Raw genomic sequence first — 21,319 nt, forward strand, 5'->3', positions numbered from 1 at the left:
AACCCATTGTATGGATAAGTCCTGAAGGAGAATACTTGCACAGGTCAACCTGCAAAGAATGGGAAAATATTTTCTTTCATTCCTTCCTTTTTTTTTTTTTTTTTTGTTACTAGCATTCAAGGAAAGATCCATCATAATATTGGCGGGACACAAATTTAAAGAATATCTTCAGTGTCTAAATTCCAATGATACCTTAAAATATCAAAATGTCCAGGTTTCAACAATAGATTACAGAACATACAAAAAAAAACCTACAAAAAACCAGAAGTGATGGCCTAAGCAAAGGACAAGATGAATGCATTAGAAAGAAACCATCAATGAGCAGGGCCAGACCTGGGGCATACCAGAGAAAGACTGTATTTTTAAAACAATCACAGTGAGCTCAAGGAAAATATAAAGAACTAAGGCAAACCAGGAAAACAACAAACACAAAAAGAATAGTAACAGAGATAGACATTATGAAAAGGAGCCAAACAGAGCTGAATACCACAGTAACAGAAATCTAAAATTCCCTAGAAGGGTTCATTGGATGATTGGAGCTGGAGGAAGGAAGAAACAATGAACCTGAAGAAAAAGACAATTGAAATCATCCAGTCTGAGGAGCAGAAAGAAGAAAGAAGAAAAGTGACCAGAGGCTAAGGAAACTGTGGAACACCATCAAGTCTACAAATACATACATTGTGGGGGTGCCAGAAGGAGAAGAAAGAAAGATTGTTCAAATAACAGCTGAACACTCACCAAATTTAATGAAAGATATGAACACATACATCCAATTCACTCAACAAACTCTATAAACAGGATAAACCCAAACGGATTCACACAGTGTCATATAATAATCAAACTGTCAAAAGCCAAACATAAGAATTTCGAAAGCTGTAAGAAAGGAGCTACACATATTATCTAATTTAACTTGCCTGTGCAGTTTAGTTGAACACCATAATTACATGGAATCTTGAATAGGGTGTGAGATCTTGTTGCTTTGTACAGCTTAGTGTGAATACAGCCCAGAGTAATTTGAGCAGAGAATAAAAAAGTATTTGCAAACTCCCCTTGGGGGAGTGGAGAGAAAGAAGGAAATATTCAAATTCTCCCATCTAGGGAATTCCTGATATTCTCACAAGCAGTGGGGACAATCAATCCAACCACTGAGCCTCTGATCTTGGGGTTTGCCCCTATGAAGCTCATTCCTGCAAAGGAGAAGCTAAGACTACTGATAATTATGCCTAAGAGTCACCCCCAGAGAACCTCCATTGGAATATGTCGTTGGTAACAGATACCATCAGGAGATAGAAATAGGGTAAGATAGTGGGTAATTGGAGCTGAAGGGATACAGACTGTGCAACAGGACTGGAAACAAAAACTCAGAAATGGACAGCACAATACTACCTAACTGTAATGTAATTATGTTAAAACACTGAATGAAGCTGCATGTGAGAATGATAGAGGGAGGAGGGCTGGGGACATAAATGAAATCAGAAAGAAAGATAGATGTTAAAGATTGAGATGGTATAATCTAGGAATGCCTAGAGTGTATAATAACAGTGAAATGTAGAAGGTACAATTTTAAAAATGTTTTTGCATGAGGAAGAACAAAGGAATGTCATTATTGCAGGGTACTGAAAATAGATGATAGTTAATATTTTAAAATGTCACCTTCTGTGTGAGACTAAAGCAAAAAATGTTTATTTGTTACAAAATTTATATTTTGACTAGTGCATTTCCTAATATAACTTATGTAGATAATTTGATTGAATGTCATAAGTACTTGGAATCTCAGGTAGGACATGAGATTTTGCTGATTTGTCCAGAGTGATGCCCTGATGAATCCCAGAGTGATTCGATCAGTGAGTGGAAAAGTATCTGCAAAGCCCTCTTCGGGGAGTGGTGAGAACGGGGAGAAATTCAACTTCCCCAAGTTGAATTCTTGATATTCTCATAAGCAGTGTAGACAACCAAAGCTACAGGCTGAGCCCCCAGTCTTGGGGTTTGTTCACATGAAACTTAACCCCACAAAGGATAGGTCAAGTCTACTTAAAATTTAGGCCTAAGAGTCACCCCCAAGAGAGCCTCTTTTGTTGCTCAGATGTGGCCCCTCTCTCCAGCCAACACAATGAGCAGTCTCACCACCCTCCCCCTCTCTGCATGGGACATGACTCCCAGGGGTGTGGACCTTCCTGGCAACGTGGGACAGAGATCCTGAAATGAGCTGAGACTCAGCATCAAGGGACTGAGAAAAACCCTAGAATGAGTTGAGAATTAACATCAAGGAATTGAGAGAAACTTCTCAACCAAAAGGGGGAAGAGTAAAATGAGACAAAGTGTCAATGGCTGAGAGATTCCAAACAGAGTTGAGAGGTTATCCTGGAGGTTATTCTTACACATTAAGTATATATCACCTTGTTGTTCAAGATGTAGTGGAGAGGCTGGAGGGAATTGCCTGAAAATGTAGTGCTGTGTTCCAGTAGCCATGTTTCTTGATGATGATTGAACAATGATATAGCTTTCACAATGAGACTCTGTGAATGTGAAAACCTTATGTCTGATGCTCCCTTTAGCTACTATATCAACAGAAGAGTAGAACATATGGAATAAAAATAAATAATAGGGGGAACAAATGTTAAAATAAATTCAATTAGAAATAGTGATAAATGAAAGCGAGGGGTAAGGGGTATGGTATGTATAGTCTTTTTTTTCTCTATTATCATTTTCTTTCTTTTTCATTTCTTTTTCTAAATTGATGCAAATGTACTAAAAATGATGAATATGCAACTATGTGATGATATTAAGAATTACTGATTATATATGTAGAATGGAATGATATCTAAATGTTTTGTTTGTTAATTTTTTGTAATCAATAAAAAAAGTTAAAAAAAAATTTAGGCCCAAGAGTCACCACCAAGAGAGCCTCTTTTGTTGCTCAGATGTGGCCCCTCTCTCCAGCCAACACAACGAGCAGTCTCACCACCTTACCCCTCTCTACGTGGAACATGACTCCCAGGGGTGTGGACCTTTCTGGCAACATGGGACAGAGATCTTGGGACGGAGACTCAGCATCAAGGGATTGAGAAAACCTTCTCAACCAAAAGGGGGAAGAGGGAAATGAGACAAAGTGTCAATGACTGAGAGATTCCAAACAGAGTCCAGAGGTTATCCTGGAGGTTATTCTTATGCATCAAGTAGATATCATTGTGTTATTCAAGATGTAATGGAGAGGCTGGAGGGAACTGCCTGAAAATGTAGTGCTGTGTTCCAGTAGTCATGTTTCTTGAGAATGACTGAATAATGATACAGCTGTCACAATGTGACTGTGTGATTGTGAAAACCTTGTGTCTGATGCTCCTTTTATCTACCTTGTCAACAAAGGAGTAGAACATATGGAATAAAAATAAATAATAGGGGGAACAAATGCTAAAATAAATTTAGTTTGAAATGCTAGTGATCAATGAAAGCAAGGTGTGGTAGGTATGGTATGGTATAATCTTTTTGTAATTTTTTTAATTTTTATTTTCCTGTGTTCGTATTCTTTTTCTATTGTCTTTTTATTTCTTTTTCTGAATTAATGCAAATGTTCTAAGAAATGATGAATATGCAACTAAGTGATGATATTGTGAATTACTGATTATGTATGCTGTTTTATTTTGTTTCTCTATTTTTTTAATTAATAAATAAATTTAAACAAAAGAATCAGAAAAAAAAAGGGATAATTAAAAAAAAAAGAAGCCACTCAAGAGACACTATAAATTAAATGCAATATTGGATGGGACTGAACAAGGGAAGAGAAAAGGCTCAAAAGGACATTATTGGGACATATAAAAATTGGAAAACAGACTGCAAGCTTTATAGCAATGTTAAATTTCTTGGACTTGATGATAAATGAACTTAAGGTGGTTATGTAAGTAAATATCCTGGTTCTTAGAAAATGTACATGGCAATTATGTGTTCAAGGAGCACGATTACGCAACTTACATCAAGTGTTCAGAAAATGGGTTGATACAGAAGATAATGGTTAGAACAGAGAGACGGATTGATGGATAGATAGAATGATACAGGAAACATGGCAACATGCTAAAATTGGTGGCTCTGGGTATCTGGGAGAATAGGGGTATGCTGGAGTTCTCTGCATGGGGTCTGTATTATTTGTGTAACTATCCAAAAAGTTTGAAAGTATTTCAAAATAAAAAGTTTAAAAAGAAAACAAAACAAAACAAATTTGAAACATACAAAAATTTTCTGTATGACCCAGCAACTCCATTCCTATTTATTCACCCATGAGAAATGAAAAGACATATCCACACAATTTGTATGCAAATATTCATAGCAGCATTATTTGCAATAGCCAAAAAGTGTAAACCCAAATGTCCATCAACTGATAAATGGATAAACAACATGTGGTAGGAATGAAATACTGATACATGCTATGACAGAGATAAGCCTCAAAAACATTGTTAAATGACAGGAGCCAAACACAAACAACTGAATGCTGTTATGATCTATGTCCAGAAAAGGCAGTTCTATAAATGAGAAAATAGATAAGTGGTTGCCAGGAACTGGAGGAGGGAACAGGGAACAAATGCAAATGGGCATGAGCAGAAATGTTCTTAAATTGAGCTGCGGCTATAACTGCAGAATTCTGTAAATTTACTATCACTGAATTGTACACTTAAATCAAGTGCATTTCATGCTATATAAATTATATCACAATAAAACCTAAAAAATTAAAGACAGCTGTAGGTAAAAAATGATCTGATGAACCTGGAAATTATTATGCTGAGTGAAGGAAGCCAGGCACAAAGGACCACATATTGTATGATTCCATTTATAGGAAATGTCTAGAGTACACAACTCCATAGAGACACACCATAGATTAATGGTTGCCTAGAGCTGGGCCATTTGGGGAAAATGCAAAGTGCCTTGCTAATGGGTACAGGGTTTATTCTTGGAATGGTAAAAATGTTCTAAAATTGATTATAGTGATGGCTGCACAATCCTGAGAACATACTACAAGCCACTGGTGTGCTTTAAATGAAGAATTGTATGGTATGTGAAACTTAAACTTATAAAGTTGTCACACACAAAGAAATGAAGGTGGCAATGATCAATTCAGGTTAAAAAAACAAGATGTTAAGCCAGAACAGTAAGAAAATGGAATCCTCTTCTCCAGCCCAGCTGGGAGGAAGACTCAGCAGAGAAAGAAGAGATGATGGGTAAAGGTCAGCTGAGCCTTCCTCATCTATAGGAAAAATTAAGAGAGAATGGCTAATGCTATGGCCAACAGTTAACAGGAAGGTATCAACAGTACCACAGCACAGTACCAGAGCAACTAACTGGGAGGGAGGGACACGCGATAAGTGGTAGTTTTGGTTTGATAGTTGGTGACGCTGTATTTGTCGGCTCTTTGTCCTTACAGACCAATGAAAACTGTCTAAAATTGAGAGTGCTGCCAATTGTACAACCAAGCAAGGGTACTGTAAGACATGGTTTGTTTATTTTGGACATCATCCATGATGCCCAATAGATGGAGGGACCCGAAGGATCTAAGGACTGCGAAGCACAATGGAGAACAGTGACCCATTTATATGATGGAATATGGTGTGGCTACAAAAACGAAAGACGTTGAAAGTGAATGGTGTACGTCTGGACACATCCCAGAATGTGTTGAGCAGATAATTATAGAAATATTGGCTTGTTTCCTGATAACTGTATAATGATACAGCTTTCACAATGTGACTGTGTGATTGTGAAAACCTTGTGTCTGATGCTCCATTTATCTACCTTGTCAACAGATGAGTAGAACATATGGAATAAAAGTAAATAATAGGGGGAAACAAATGTTAAATTTAGATTGAAATGCTAGTGATTAATGAAAGGGAAGGGTAAGGGGTATGGTATGCATAATTTTTTTTTCCGTTTTCGTTTTATTTCTTTTTGTTTTCTTTTTATTTTTTTTCTGAATTGATGCAAATGTGCTAAGAAATGATCATATGATAAGTATGTTTGTGTTTCTTTTGTTATATTTTTTAAAAATTTAATTAATAAAAAAATTTAAAACAAAAAAATAGTATTGGCAAAGCCCCTTGAGGGATGGGAGTAAAAATATGGAGCTATTAAACTTTACCACGAGGGAATTCCCTGATACTCTCTCAAACATTAGAGACACCGAAATCAATAGGCCAAGCCCTTGATCTTGAGCTTGCTCTTGTGAAGCTTATTTTGTTGGTGGCCTACCTAAGATATGCCTAAGAGTTGCTTCCAGATGACCTTTTTTTCTTTTTTAAATTGTTACCTTTTATTACTTTATAATGCATTTTTAAAACTGTCTTTACATTTGCCTTAACTGCTCTAAACACAAACAAATACTGAGCCATTATTACCAAAGGGATGTACTTTTTAAAACAAGCACATCCGTGGCAATGCAAAATAAAATACAAACTTGTTAGAACAGAAAAGTTTGCACTAATGGCGACAGGAAGGAGGTGGTTTTGTTTTCTTTTCTCAACAAGGACTTTTTTTTTGTTGCTCACATGTGGCCTCTCTTTCTAAGCCCAACTCTGCATATGAAATCATGACCCTGCCCCATACGTGGGATATGATATCCAGGGTGATAGTCTCCCTGACAATGTTGGATATGACTTCCGGGGATGAGTCTGGTTGGGGCACAAGGAATTGACAATCCCTTCCTGACCACAAGGGAGAAAAGAAACGTAACAAACTATCAGTGGCTGAGAGAGTTCAAATAAGAGTGGCTACTCTAGAAGCCACTCTTACACAGGCTTCAGCCAGATATTACTTTCTATTATAGTCTGCCAAACTCCAACCAGAACCATTCTTGCCAATCCTAGGACTTTAACTGAAATTCTACAAAAGTTTCATGCACTATGATTACTTTCCAGAAACCTACAACCTCTAGATAGGTTCACAGGCCAGATAAGTCCTGAAACCCAGAGGGTCCAGTCTCCCCAGAACATCAACTAGTTTCATCCCCCATCTCATATTATCGACACCCAAAAGTTAGAATAGCCATAGCCCAAATAACCCTAAAGAGTGGGAAAAAGATCAAAGGAGATGGTGCAGTTATACAGAAAAGGTAGGGTTTAGCAAATGAGTATGACTGCTGAATCATTATACTGATATTTATTTTAATCTCCAGTGTTGTAGAGCAGCCAGCAGTAAAAACCTAAAATTGTGGAACTGAAACCCATACCAAACTCTGAAATCTGTTCTACAACTAATTATTGTGCTTTGCTTTGAAATTTACTGCTTCTTTTATATATGCTGTTTTTCACAAAAAAGTAAAAAGTTGATTGTGATAATGAATGCACAGCTAAATGATGATACTGTGAACCATTGATTGTACACTTTGGATGATTACATGGTAAGGAAAAAAAAAGAAAAGAAAAGAAAACCCCAGTGCCCAGGTTACGCTGTGTACCAGTCAAGTTAAAATGTCGGGGTGGGAACTGAACATCATTAGCTTTTTTCAAAATCCCCAGTTGATACGAAGGTGTGGCAGAGTTTGGGAAGCACTGCCTTACGGAAACTTCTGCAGACTGAGCTGCTGACGCCAGACCAGTCCAGGACTATCTACCACAAGCCTTTCACTTTAACCCCCAGTAGGTAGAGCCCACTAAGCATAACGTATTTTTTAAGAGTTGTCCAAGTTGGGCTGGTATCTATCCATTCACCAGACGAATGACATGTGCGTTGTTTCCAGTTTGGAGCTATTTTGAATACAGCCATTATAAGCATTGAAAACCAAATAAAAATAAAAATAAAAACAAAGCCAGTCTCTGGCTGGGTCTAAGTTAAGTTGGAATACAGGGTAAAAAATGATAGTGCTTGCACTCTAGACCGTCACCTAACTGTATGGGACCAAAGGCAGAGAGGTTCATCACGTCTAGACCTAGATTTTCTGTAACACACTATCTAAATCAACCTGTCTGATTAGCTCATTTGAACGACCCAGGTTCCTGGGTCCAGAGCGGGAGTGAGGTCTTGTAGTTCCATGTGGCTTAGTGTAGGGCAGGGACACATCTCAGACTGTGGTGGGCTGATGTTGGGGAGATATTGGTGGAGTTCCTAGAGGATCCAAAGTGGGGGAAATATATATATATATATGGAACTACTGAACTTTCCCATCTGGGAAGCCTGGGTACCCTTGCAACGACTGGGAACTCCCAGGAAAATAGACCAGGCCCTTGATTTTATATATATATATATAAAATCTTTATTTTTTTTTTTGCAAAAATAATTTTTTTATTTGTACATTTAATCACCATCATTGTCCACCCTAGGCATTCCTAAATTATACCATCTCAGTCTTTATCCTCTACCTTTCCTTCTGGAAAATGTGCCCCCAGCCTTTCTCCCTCTATCACACTCACATTCAGCTTCATTCAGTGTACTTACATTATTGTGCTACAACAATTACAGAAATAATTGTGCTATCCATTTTTGAATTTTTATAATCAGTCCTGTTGTACAGTCTGTACTCCTTTAGCACCAACTGTCCAATCTCTACCCTATTTCTATCTCCTGCTAACCTACATTCTTAACTCCAATTCTCCAAGTTTGCTCATCAATGTTAGTTCATATTAGTGAGACCATATAGTATTTGTCCTTTTGTTTCTGGCCAATTGCACTAGGAATAATGTCCTCAAGTTTCATCCACGTTGTTATATGCTTCATGACTTTATTCTGTCTTACAGCTGTGTAGTATTCCACTGTTATGTATATACCACAGCTTGTTTGCCACTTATCCACTGATGGACATTTGGACTATTTCCATCATTTGCAATCTTAAATACTGGCTGCTATAAACACTGGTGTGAAATGTCCTTGCCCTCAGGTCCTCTGAATATATATACCCAGTAATGGGATTGCAGGATCATATATGGTACTTCTATACTTAGCTTCCCAAGGAATCGCCAAACTGCCTTCCACAGCAGTTCTACCATTTTACATTCCCACCAACAGTGGATAAGTATCAGGCCCTTGATTTTTTCTTTTAACTTTTTTTATTGTTTAATATAACATATATTCAAAGCAAAGAAGTAAAAAAGCAATAGTTTCAAAGCACTCTTCAACAAGTAGTTACAAGGCAGATTCCAGAGTCTGTTATGGGTTATCATAGGATCCTTTCAGATTTTTCCCTCTAGCTGCTCCAGAATATAGGCTAGAAGGTATAAATATTTTTTTATCATTACACTCGACTTTTTTTGTGTGTGAAAAATAGCATATATACAAAAAAGCCATAAATTTCAAAGCACAGCACAGTTAGTGGTAGAATATATATCAGAGCTTGGCATGGGTTACAATTCCACAATTTTAGGTTTTTACTTCTGGCTGCTTTAAGATACTGGAGGCTAAAAGAGATAGCAACGTACTGATTCAGCAATCATATTCATTTGTTAAATCCTCTGTATAACTCCACCATCACCTTTGATATTTCTATCCCGCTTGTTCTAGTTTGCTAGCTGCCGGAATGCAACACACCAGAGACGGATTGGCTTTTAATAAAAGGGGATTTATTTTGTTGGTTCTTCAGAGGAAAGGCAGCTAACTTTCCACTGAGGTTCTTTCTTACGTGGAAGGCACAAGATAGTCTCTGCTGGTCTTCTCTCCAGACCCCTGGGTTCCAACAACTTTCCCCGGGGTGATTTCTTTCTGCATCTCCAAAGGCCTGGGCTGAGCTGCTAGTGCTGAGATGAGGAATGCTGAGCTGCTTAGCAGTGCTACATTGCAATCTCCCATTTAAGCACCAGCCAATTAAGTCAAATGTCACTCACTGCAGCAGACACGCCTCTTAGTTGACTGCAGATGTAATTGGCAACAGATGAGGTTCACGCACCATTGGCTTATGTCCACAGCAACAAGACTAGGTATGCTCACCTGGTCAAGTTGACAACTGAATCTAACTAACACACCGCTCTTTAGGGGTGTTTGGGCTATGGCCATTCAAACTTTTTCATGTTGGAAGGGTCTGTCACTAATATGGGATAGGCAGATGGAATTATCTGATGTTCTGGAGAGGCTAGTCTCTCTAGGTTTCAGGACTTATCTGGACCAGGGACCCATCTGAAGGTTGTAGGTTTCTGGAAAGTTACACTAGTGCATGGAATCCTTGTGGAATCTTATATAGTGCCCTAGGTGTTCTTTATGATTGGCTGGAATGGTCCTGGTTGAGGTTTGGTAGGTTATGATAGGTAGCAAGGTCTAACCAAAGCTTGTGTAGGAGCAACCTCCAGAGTAGCTTCTTGACTCTCTCTGCCACTGGTACAAAGGAAGGCTTTTTGTTAAGTTTTTGGCATGTGCAGGCTCCGGGAATTGAACCCGGGTCTCCCACATGGCAGGTGAGAATTCTACCACGGAGCTATCCTTGCACGGCCCCAGGCCCTTGATTTTGAGGCTTGCTCTTATGAAGCTTATTTCTGCAGGGGAGAAACTAAGACTCCCAGGACAAGGCCTAGCAGTTACTCCCAGGAAACCTCTTTGTTGCCCAGATGTGGCCTCTCTCTCTGGGCCCAATTCTGCAAGGACAGTCATTACCCTCCCCACTGAATGGGACATGACATTCAGTGGTGAAAGCCTCCCTGGCAGCATGGACCATGGCTCCCGAGGATGGGTCTGGTCTGGCACTTTGGGATTGACAACTCCTTTCACACTAAGAAGGAGAAAAGAAGTGTAATAAAATAAGGCGTCAGTGGTCAAGAGAGATCAAATAGAGTCAAGAGGCTGTTCTGGAGGCTGCTTTTATGCAAGCCTCAGTTAGATAGTGCTGATTGCCGTTGGTTTGCTAAGCACCAACCAACATCAATCTTAAATTCTAAAGAGAAAACCTAGGGCTCAAATTGAGACTCTATACAGGTTTCAAGCACTAAGTTTGCTTTCCTAGAACTTATAATTTCCGGAGGGTTCCTAGGTCAGACAAATCCTGGAACCCAGAGTGACCAGCCTCTCCAGGATTATCAGTTTAATTCCATCCCCTTAATCCTCTAATGTGGACACCCCTTCTCAACAAGAAAATGCCAGAATGGGCATCACCCAAAGATCCCTATAGATTGGGAGAAGGATCAAAGAAGAAGGAGGAGGTATAACAGAGAGAACAGATTTGGTGAATAAGTATGACTACTGAATCAGTATATTAATATTCCTTCTAGCCTCCAGGGTTTTGGAGCAGCTAGAAGGAAATATCTGAGATGGTGGAATGGTAGCTCATGACAAACTCTAGGATCTGTTCTGTAACTACTTGTTGAATTGTACTTTGAAAGTTATTGTTCTTTCTCTGCTTTGTATATATGTTCTATTTACAATAAAATAGCTAAAAAAAAAAAAAAAAGAAAGAATGCCTAAAAACATGGAATTTAGAGAAACAGATCATTATGCAACAGCTAAAAGTAATCAAAAGTCTGCTCCTGAGAAGTGGAAATCAGAGGGACCCACAGGGTTGCTACTTTTTTTGTAAAAAAGGCTTATGGAACCATGTGACTATTTACACTGTGTGCATGAATAAACTGAATAAAGATAAAACCACATTTCTGAGTTAGACAATTCCTCATGGGACTCAGCGCACACACACACACACACACACACACACACATATCCTGCTGCCTCCTCACATGAGGGTGCTGCAGCCACTGACACTTCCATGGGACCGCTGTCCTCTTTGGACACCACAGTGCTCTCTGCATCCCCGAGGGCCTGTGATGGCTCAAGAAGGGCTCTTGCCCAGGTCTACTCTTTACTTATCGTCCCAAGTCCTTTCAATCCGAAGCTATGACCCTTCGCTCTTGGGCAATTTTCCTCATGCCTTCTTTCTTGGTTCCCTCCCCACCCATCTTTGTTTTCTTCAAGGGAACTCTTACTAATCAGATGTTGGACTTTCTGGATTCACTTTTTAACATTTAGGAGCTCTTTCTTGCTCAGTTCTTTAATTTCATGTTCTACTCATGTTTAGCAGACAGAGTATATTTTTCAAGTTTTCTTTTATTCCCTGAATTAACTAACAATAACTGCTAATATATATGAAGGGATTGCTGTGCCAAGCACTGTATAGGAATCATTTTATTTAATCTTAACAACCCTAAGAGGTGTGTATTATTTTCTCCATTTTACAGACAGATAAAATGAAGTTCAGAAAGCACCTTACCTCAAGGTCCACAGTCGAGGAAGAGGGCCTGGTTCCATGCCCTGAAGTTTAGCCAACATACTGTGCAGACCTATTACTTTGGGATACTCTGTGTGGACAATCTGGGCCTTGGCCCTCCATAGTGAATGCTTTCTCCCAAAGCCTTTTGTTATCAAAAGGATGTCAGCCCAGCTTGCCAGAGGCCCTGGAAGCATGAGGGGGTGAGGTGCTGGCCAGGTGCCAGGTGAGCTTCCCCATGAGAAACCATGGGGCGTTGGCCTTGTAGCTGGGAACTCTCCACAATGTGAGCATCTCTTTTCTCAAGTGCCAGTTTCTCCAGGAAAGAAATTTCTAGTCTCCTACTTGGGGAAACAGAGCTGGCTGCTGGCACTGGGGGTGCAGGACAGAGGGTGATATATGTCAGCATAGAGAATGTCCCTTAATTCCTCTCTTTTCAACCTCTCTGACTCCCACCAACCCATCTACTGGTGGGGTGCCTGGTGCCTCTATTTTCCAGACTTTAAGTCCTAATGCTGCCCAATACTAATGCAATGCAAGCCACATTTAAACACGAAAAAGTAGCAGATGAAATTAATTTAAATATTTTATTTAACCCAATATATCAAGGAATTTTCAACCTGTAATAATAAAAAAGTTATTAGTGAAATATTTTACATTTTTTTCCTTGTACTAAGCCTTTGACATTTGGTGTGTATTTTATACTTGGTTGCACACTTCAGTTTCAAACAGCCACGTTTCAGGTGGTCAGAAATCACAGTGGCTTGTGGCTACCATACTGGACAGCAGAGATTTCTAAAATGAACCTCATGTCTCCCAGTGGGAGAGTCGTCTGGCTCTGCAGAGTGAATAGGGAGTGAGGGGTGGTTAAAGAGAATTCTAATCAACTGCCATTCCACTCCTATGCTGATGCCCACCATCTCTGACATACGATGGAGGGGTGCTGCTGGGCAGTGAGGCTCATTATGTGTTGCTCCCTCTCCCAAACTGGCCCACTGATGTAGCGTCTCTGCTATGCTAAGTCTTATTTCTTTTCTTTAAACTAAAAACCCAGCTGTATAATATGTGAAACAGCCCAAAGAATTTATGGGTGAATTGCACAAGCAAGATACAAAACCTAACAATAAAATACAGTCATGACCCCCACGCCCCACACTTAAGAACTCAAACATCATCTGTAGGGTTGAATTTGCATATTTACCTCTTCCCAGTCTTATCCCTCTATCTCCCCACCAGGAAGGAACCATGAGCCAGAATTTTATGTACAGGTCTGTAAACAAACACAATGATCAGTTTTGCTTATCTATCATGAAGTGTGTAGTGTCTGGCCACTTGCTTTAGCCTCCTGACATCTTGTTGTTAAGAGTCAGCCATGTTGTTGTATGAACCTAACATTCAGTGTTGTTGGGGCATAATAACTCAGTTATGGGTTGAACTGTATCCCCCTAAAACATGCTGAAATCCTAACCCCCCCATCCCTCCGCATGTGACTTTATTTGGAAATAGTGTGGTTCCAGATGGGAACAGGCAGGTTAAAATGAAGTCATACTGGAGCGGAGTGACTGTCTTCAGAAGGTGGAGAGGTAGAGACAAAGAGACACCAAGAAGATGGTCAAGTGGGGATGGGGGCAGAGGCATCACAGCCAAAGAACCCCTGGGACAACCAGGAGCCAGGTGGGAGGCAAGCCACAGAGTTTTCCCTAGACAACTCCAGAGGGAGAACAGCCCTTCATTTCGGACTTCTAGCCACCAGAACTATGAGACCTTCATCGTTTTAAGCCTTCATTATGTATGGCAGCTCTAGCAAACTAAGACACACTCCTTCACATAAACAGACATTTGGGTTGTTTCCAAGATATTTTAGTATGAACACACCTACAAAAATCTCTCTAGTGTTTTCCCAAATGGAAATCCTGGATCACAGAATATGAGAATGTTCAGCTTTCCAAGATAATGGTTGTTTTCCAAAGTAGGTTATCAATTTACTCTTCTAATTAGTGGTAGATTAAGATTTCCTAGCCATCCACATCCTCTCCCACACTTGGTTGTGGCACACATCTTAATTTCTGCTAATCTAACTGGCTGTGAAAATAGTATCTCACCATAAATCTTAGAAATCTTGATGTGGTTTAATATATTTTCTTATGTTTAATCGCAATTCTCATCAATTTCTTGGTGAAATGTTTGTCTTTTGTTTATCTGCAGGAATTCTTTACATATGCCGGACTGTACCTTTACTGGGATACTCACTCTCTCTGGGCTTTCCCGTAAGGAGCAGTCAGATGGGTTCCTAGACCCAGGGACACCCAAAGGCATGCCAGTACCCCGACTCTCACAGCAATCCAACAGAGGCAGGCCAGGCTGGAGGGGTCATCAGGAGGGGACCCTTTAAGATGGTCACCTTCATGGACCATCCCTGCTTATTCTGGAACACCCCTCAACACCTTCTCTATGATGCCCTACCTGACGCCCTCAGTAGGTCCCTATGGATTTTCTTCTTTGCCTTATCGAGACAATAGCATACTTTTAATTCACTCAACGTCTGGAGGAACCCCAGTGCCAGGCAAGGTCCTGGTAAGGAAGGGAAAGATCTTTTGTCCCCGGAGAGCTCTCAGACTGGAAGGAGAGATCAGGCCTGGACACAAGTGATGGATAGAGTGGCAGACGGTTCTAGACACTGAGGGAGAGGAAAAACCTGGTGCTGGGGGTACCAAAGACACCAGCATGTGACAGCAGCACCTGAGCTCAGCCTCAAAGGCCAAGCACAATTCATACATGCAGAAACTGAGAAATGGAATTCCAGGAAAAGAGAAAGGCATGAGGAAAGCACTCAGTTAGGGAGTTATTAATGGGATGGGAAGAGAAAATGGCCCAGCTGAGCTGCTAAGGGGAAATAATGATAAATGAGGTAGCAAAGTACAACTGCACTAGGTTGGGAAATGTGAATGCTGAGCTGAGAAGTTCAGATCTCCGAGTCCCAAGCTGGGGGAAGACACACCCTCCTCCCATTAGGATCCTTATGAGAACCATCAAGATCTTAAACAAATAGGCATGTGAGTGTGTGTGTGTCTTCTCACACACACGCGCATACACAAGGGCACATGCAACACACTATGTCTTCCATCCTAACCCAGGTGAGAACCCGGAGGTGGTGAACACAGTCACCCCTGGGGTGGGCTGTGCTCCTCAAAGTGCCGGGACAGGAACCAGGAGAACCCACTAGCCATCCTGAGGGGTCCACATGTCCGGGGGGCATCCACTAATTACAATGGCTAGTGGGCAAATGAACACGAGGGGTGAGGCAAGGCCTATGTCAGCCCAAAACAGCATGCTCCTCATGATTCCAGACAAACCTCCAGGGGGGCTGGGACCAGGGTGAGGCAGGAGAGGAGTCAGGGTGCAGCGTGGAAAGAGGCGCTCACTCTTGGGTAACGCCAGCACGGGGTCAGCAGGCCCTCCTTCAGGGCTGCTTACTAGGCACCTCTCTTGCCTCCTGCTGGTCCTGGCCCTGCCATCTTGCAGGTTTGGGGATCTACCTGTGTCTGGCATCTCTCTAAAAAAACAGAGAAGAAAGAAAAGGTGGGGAGTCAGCTAGAAATACTTGTCCATCACATGGAAAGAGCATGGGTTAATGTTCACACCAGTTTCACCATGTATGGGAGGCAGAGCCCTGTTGGGACAGAGAGGGGCCGCGTGTCCTGCCTGCCCAGACTCACCAGGACAGTCGGCTTCGTCGCTCTCATCCTCACAGGTGGCCCAGCCGTCACACTGCCAGGGCAGGGGGATGCACTGGATGGCGCCGCTGCGACAGGCAAACTGCCCCGGATTGCACCGCAGCTCTGTGGGACCAAAGGGCAAGAGGCCAGTGAGGAAGAGGCAGGTGTGACAGTGCCCAGTAGCCAAAACTGTGCGGAGGCCTGGGGTGCATGGGTGGACCTGGTGGCAACTGCCCAGTCTACCTCCTTGGGGTGGGCCCAGGTCCCCGCTCCCAAAGATGGAGAAGGGCTGTTATAACAACACTATAACCAGCTCCCAGGGCACACTCCAGCCACCCCAACCCAAGATACTCGTTCTCGCAGGTCATGACCAACACGCGCTAGCCAGGTGTCTACGGACTCGGGCTCTGGGCTGGGCTGGAGGAGAGAGGAGCTCCTCCTCCTCTCCCTCTTCCTCTTCAGGGCTTCAGGTCAGCAGGGTGGACACATGCACGTTTCATTGAGAGCAAACGGTGGCAGCCCCCACAGACGGCTCCAAGAGCATGCTACAACATGAAGGAAGGAGGAAACGTCTCCAACCAAGGGGTTCAGACAGCTTCCTAAAGAAGGGGGATTGTGACAGGGTTCCAAGTAAGATTTGCGGTTCAGCAGGAAAGGGGAGGAGCGCTCCAGAGAAGGCAGGGCTTGAGGGACTATCACGGAGCAGGGGAGTACAGAGCCCAATGGGTAGACTGGTGGCTCTAGGACACACGGAGCTGACAGGCAGGCACTGCCAGAGTTAATATCAGAAATGTTAGGCATGAGGCTCTTGTCGTAAGGTAATTCTGACCTTCAATTGGCATGTTGTAGGGAGCCAGAGGTTATTTAGCCAATAAGTAACATGATAAGATCTGGGTTTTAAGCAAGGTAAAACTAGCAATGGTTTCTGGAAGCAATTATAACTGGGGAACTAGATGGAAATACTAATTAATTTAACACTGCAAAAAAAGGGCTTAAGTGGAAGCAGGGGCCAGCAATAGGACACATTCTGCCCTCCCTTCTTGTTTTCTTAAAGTTTTATTTGAACATGGGCACGAACCTGTATGTGCCTCTTGAGCCACATCAGCAGAGTAGCTATGACAGAGGCCACATGGGCTAAAGAGCTGAAATATTTGCTAACTGGAGCTTCAAGCAGCAGCTGTAGACTCCTGAACCGAGCGCCAGCTGATATACAGTGGGCCTCGGGACCAACAGAAAACCCTGACCTGAGAGGCTCACTACAAACAGAGAAGAAGCTGGAATCAGAGACTAGAAACTAGAAGTAAAGAACTGGGAACAAGAACAGCAGGCGCCAACCATTTGCCTTTCCAGCTGACAGAGGTGTTCCAGATGCCGGAGACCTTTCTTCAATATCAGAGTATCTTTTGTTGGATGCCTAAATTTGGACATTTTCATGGCTTTAGACCTGTAAATTTGTAATTTAATAAATTCCCTTTGTAAAAGCCAAGCCATTTCTGGTATATTGCATTTCAGCAGCTTTGACAAACAAAAACAGATTTGGATTCCAGAGAAGTGGGGTGCTGTGAATTGCAAATACCAAAAATACTGACTGCTTTCTAAATGGATAAGGGGAAAATTCTGGGAAGAATATTAAGGATATGCTTGATAGAAAAGCCTGAATTGCTTTGAACAGACTTTTGGTAAAAATGTGGACTCAAAAGACACTTCTGATGAGGCCTTAGACAGAAATGATGTTGCAAACTAGAAGAAAGGTGACCCTTGTTTTAACATGGCAAAGAATTTCACAAAAATTGAGTCCTGGATTTCTAGCCCATGCCCCACCCCTGCCCCTGCCCTCCCCAACCCCCTCAAAAACTTGAGTCCTGGTGTTGAATGGAAGGCAGAATTTGAAAGCAACGAGGTGAGATACTTGGCTGAACAGATTTCCAAATAAACATGGAAAATTCAGCCTGGCTTCTCCTTGTAGCTTATAGTAAAATACGACAGGAAATACTATAAACTGAGAACTAAACTCTTGGGGACAAAGAAACCAGAAATTGATAGTATGGAAAATTCTGGGCTTCAAGAAAGTGAGAGTCCAATGAATAGTGCCGCACATGAGGATTTAACCAAACATGGAACCAGTCAATCATTTCCACACAAGCTAGGACTGGAGATGGAGCTATACAGAAAGGATGTGTGGAAAATCCTAATGTCTGATGGCTTTGATCCCTGTATACTATATGGAAAACAGACAAAAGTGTTGTGTATAAATGGAACCACTGCTAGCCTGGCTAAACGGGACAGAAAGGGCCAATTTGAAGGAAAAATGACTTCAGAGGCAGAAACATGGAAGCTAAGGTCTATAGCCAGGAAATCTCAGGACGTGAGAGCGGACCTACCCATACATGTGAAGAGGGTAAGTTTGCCCTGGAGATGGAGGGTAGGCCTTCTGCTTTGTTGCTTGGGAAGAATGTTACCACCTCAGTCCTCAGAGAGAGTGGAACACATTCCCTGGGAACTGGGGAGACTTGGCTGCCACCCCATTGTTCTAAGGAGGTTGAGTGTGTACCCTAGAGATGGCAGAGGGTCCGGGGGCCGCCCAGATACTTGAGGAGGGTGGGACCAAGAGCAATGTAGTCTCCCCAATGCTTGGATATGTTAAAACCCTCACCCCAGTGTTTTCAGAGAGCAGGGCTGCCACATAAGCCCTTGGAGAGGGTGGGACTGCTGCTCTCTCAAGCCCTGAGGAGGAAACGTCATTCTATAAATGACTCTTGGACTTTGAAATCTAATGACGTTTGCCCTGCAGGATTTCAGAACGGAGTCTAGTGACTCCTGATTTCCTTTCAATTTCCCCCTATGGAAATCAGAATGTTTATCCTATGACTGTCCCTCTTTTGTATATTGGTAGCAGACAAGTTGCTCTGAACTTCACAGGTCCACAGCCAGAGGAGAATTCTGTCTTAGAACAAACCATTCCTATAGCTGATTTTGATGAGATTGTGTACTGTTTTTGACTTGGCATTTCATTTGCATTGCTATAGAAATGGTTTAAGCCTTTTGTGATATTGTGATGGGACTAATGTATTTTGTATCTGGAAAAAGACTGTCTTTTGTGGGTCCAGAGAGTGGAATGTGCTGGTTTGAAATTGTCATGTACCCCAGAAAAAACATGTTCTTCTAATTCAATCTTCTGGGAGCAGGCTTATTGTGGGTGGGACCTTTTGATTAGGTTGTTTCCAAGGAAACATGACTCTGCCCATTCAAAATGGAACCCTATATGAAGAGAATAAAAGGCAGAAAACATACAGAGAACTCAGAGCCAACACAGAGAGCAGAGAGATGAAACCAAGAGGCACACATGCTTGAAAACACTCAGAGAGCTATGTGAAACCAGCAACCAGGAGAAGGACAGCCTGGAGTATTCTCCAAATTCACAGTAAGGATAAGCCATGAAGGAGAGACCTCACATGGGTCAATCTGCAAGGACTGGAAAGGTGTTTTCTTTTACCCTTCTTCTTTTTCGTCAGCTCCTTTGGCACTCAAGGAAAGCTCTGTCATAACACTACTTGGATATAAACTTCAGAAGCAAACATTTTATATCTAAGTTGCAGCGATAAAACATTAAATTATCAAAATGTCCAGGTTTCAACAAAATGTTAAAATATGGAAAGAACCAAGAAGGGATGGCCCAGAAGAAGGACAAAATGAAAGCATTAGAAACCATGAACAAGAAGGACTGTATCTGGGATATACCAGACAAAGAATTTAAAAATGGTCCTACTCCCAGGGGTGTAAATCTCCCCAGCAATGTGGAACAGGACTCCCGGGATGAGCCAGGATCTGGCATCAAGGGATTGAGATGCCTTCTGGACCAAAAAGGGGGAGGAGAGAAATGAGACAAAATAAAGTCTCAGTGGCTGAGAGATTTCCAACAGAGTCAAGAGGTTATCGTGGAGGTTACTCTTATGCATTATATAGCTATCCCTTTTCATTTTATGGTATATTGGATTGGCCAGAGGGAAGTACCTGAAACTGTAGAGCTGTGTTCCAGTAGCCCTGGTTCATGAAGATGACTGCATAATGACATAGCTTTCACAATGTGACTGTGTTGTGTGATTGTGAAAACCGTGTGTCTGATGCTCCTTTTATCCTAGGTATGGAAAGACAAGTAAAAAAATATGGATAAAAAATAAATAATAGGGGGAACAAGGTTAAAATAAATTGAGTAGATTGAAATACTAGTGGTCAATGAGAGGAAAGGGTAAGAGTTATGGGATGTATGAGTTTTTTCTTTTTTCTTTCTTTTTCTGAAGTGATGCAAATGTTCAAAACAAACCAATCATGGTGATGAATATATAACTATGTGATGAAATTGTGAGCCATTGATTTTACACCATGTATGGAATGTCTGTATGTTAAGTTTTTACAGTAAAAATATTTTTTTAAAAAAAGGGTCCTAAATAGCTCAAACAGCTAAAGGAAAACACGGAGAAAGAACTAAAGGAGTTTTCCTTTTTGTGGCCATTGCAGAACCAAGAGCAGTCAAAATGAAATTCAATTCCTTTGTGTCTTCTGATTAGAGCAAGAACTGTTAAAGGTATTTCCACACTCATTTCCACATTCATACAAAGATTTCTTTCTTCCCTCTTCCCAACGAGCTAAGACAGAAATACAATGCACAACGTCTATCCTAAAAGACAGTGATGTTCAGATTGTACAAGGACACTAAAAAGATCAGCAAAATGGCAAAGGTAGTCCAAGTTTACAGGAAGAAATATGTCACCTACATTAAACAGGTGCAGTGAGAGAATGTTAAAGGCACAATTGCCCAGGGGGCATTTGCCCCAGTAAGGAGAGAATCACTAGGCAATAATTGGATAAGAACCATATAAAGATCCTTGAACTTTATTCAAAGTCGAATCTTGCCAAGTAGGAAAGGAAAAAGGCAAATATAAGGAAGAAACTCTTCAGGAGAGGCAGATATCTTATATACAACACTAAAAATTGCTAACCTGAAAAACAAACTCAAAAGATCTAAAAGAAATTAGGAAAATGACAGATGAACACAAAAAAACTATCAACAGAGAGATGGAAATTACAAATAGGAAGCAAACAGAGCTGACGACCAAAGTAACAGAAGTTAAAAATTGCCTAGAAGGGTTCACCAACAGATTGGAACTAGTAGAAGAAAGAACCCAAGAATATGAAGATAAGACATTTGAAATAGTTCAGTCTAAGGAGCAGAAAGAATGAAGAAAGGTGAACAGAGTCTGAGGAACCTGTAGGACACCATCAAGTGTACCAACATGTGTGTTGAGAGAGTCCCAGAAGGAGAAGAAATGGGAAAGAGAAGTTATGTTGGTATCAACGCAAAAGTGTGACAGATTTAGAATGCTAAAGTCCCATGGTACTACCAAGAAAATATCAGACTATACAAGCTCATAAAGACAGAAATTAAAATACAGGTTGTCAGGGG

General features: G+C 41.4%; 1 protein-coding gene across 5 annotated transcripts in view; it reads right to left on the reverse strand.

Moving 5' to 3' along the window:
• DGCR2 (DiGeorge syndrome critical region gene 2) overlaps window positions 1-21,319 on the reverse strand; it is a 111,079-nt gene that overhangs the window by 66,325 nt on the left and 23,435 nt on the right. For all 5 annotated transcript variants that reach the window (XM_077160325.1, XM_077160324.1, XM_077160327.1 and 2 more), the window contains one exon: window positions 15,859-15,981. In XM_077160325.1, coding sequence (XP_077016440.1) covers window positions 15,859-15,981 — 123 coding nt within the window. The remainder of the gene's footprint in view (window positions 1-15,858; window positions 15,982-21,319) is intronic.

This window comes from Tamandua tetradactyla, chromosome 5 (assembly GCF_023851605.1).
Source record: "Tamandua tetradactyla isolate mTamTet1 chromosome 5, mTamTet1.pri, whole genome shotgun sequence".
NCBI classification, from domain to species: domain Eukaryota; kingdom Metazoa; phylum Chordata; class Mammalia; order Pilosa; family Myrmecophagidae; genus Tamandua; species Tamandua tetradactyla.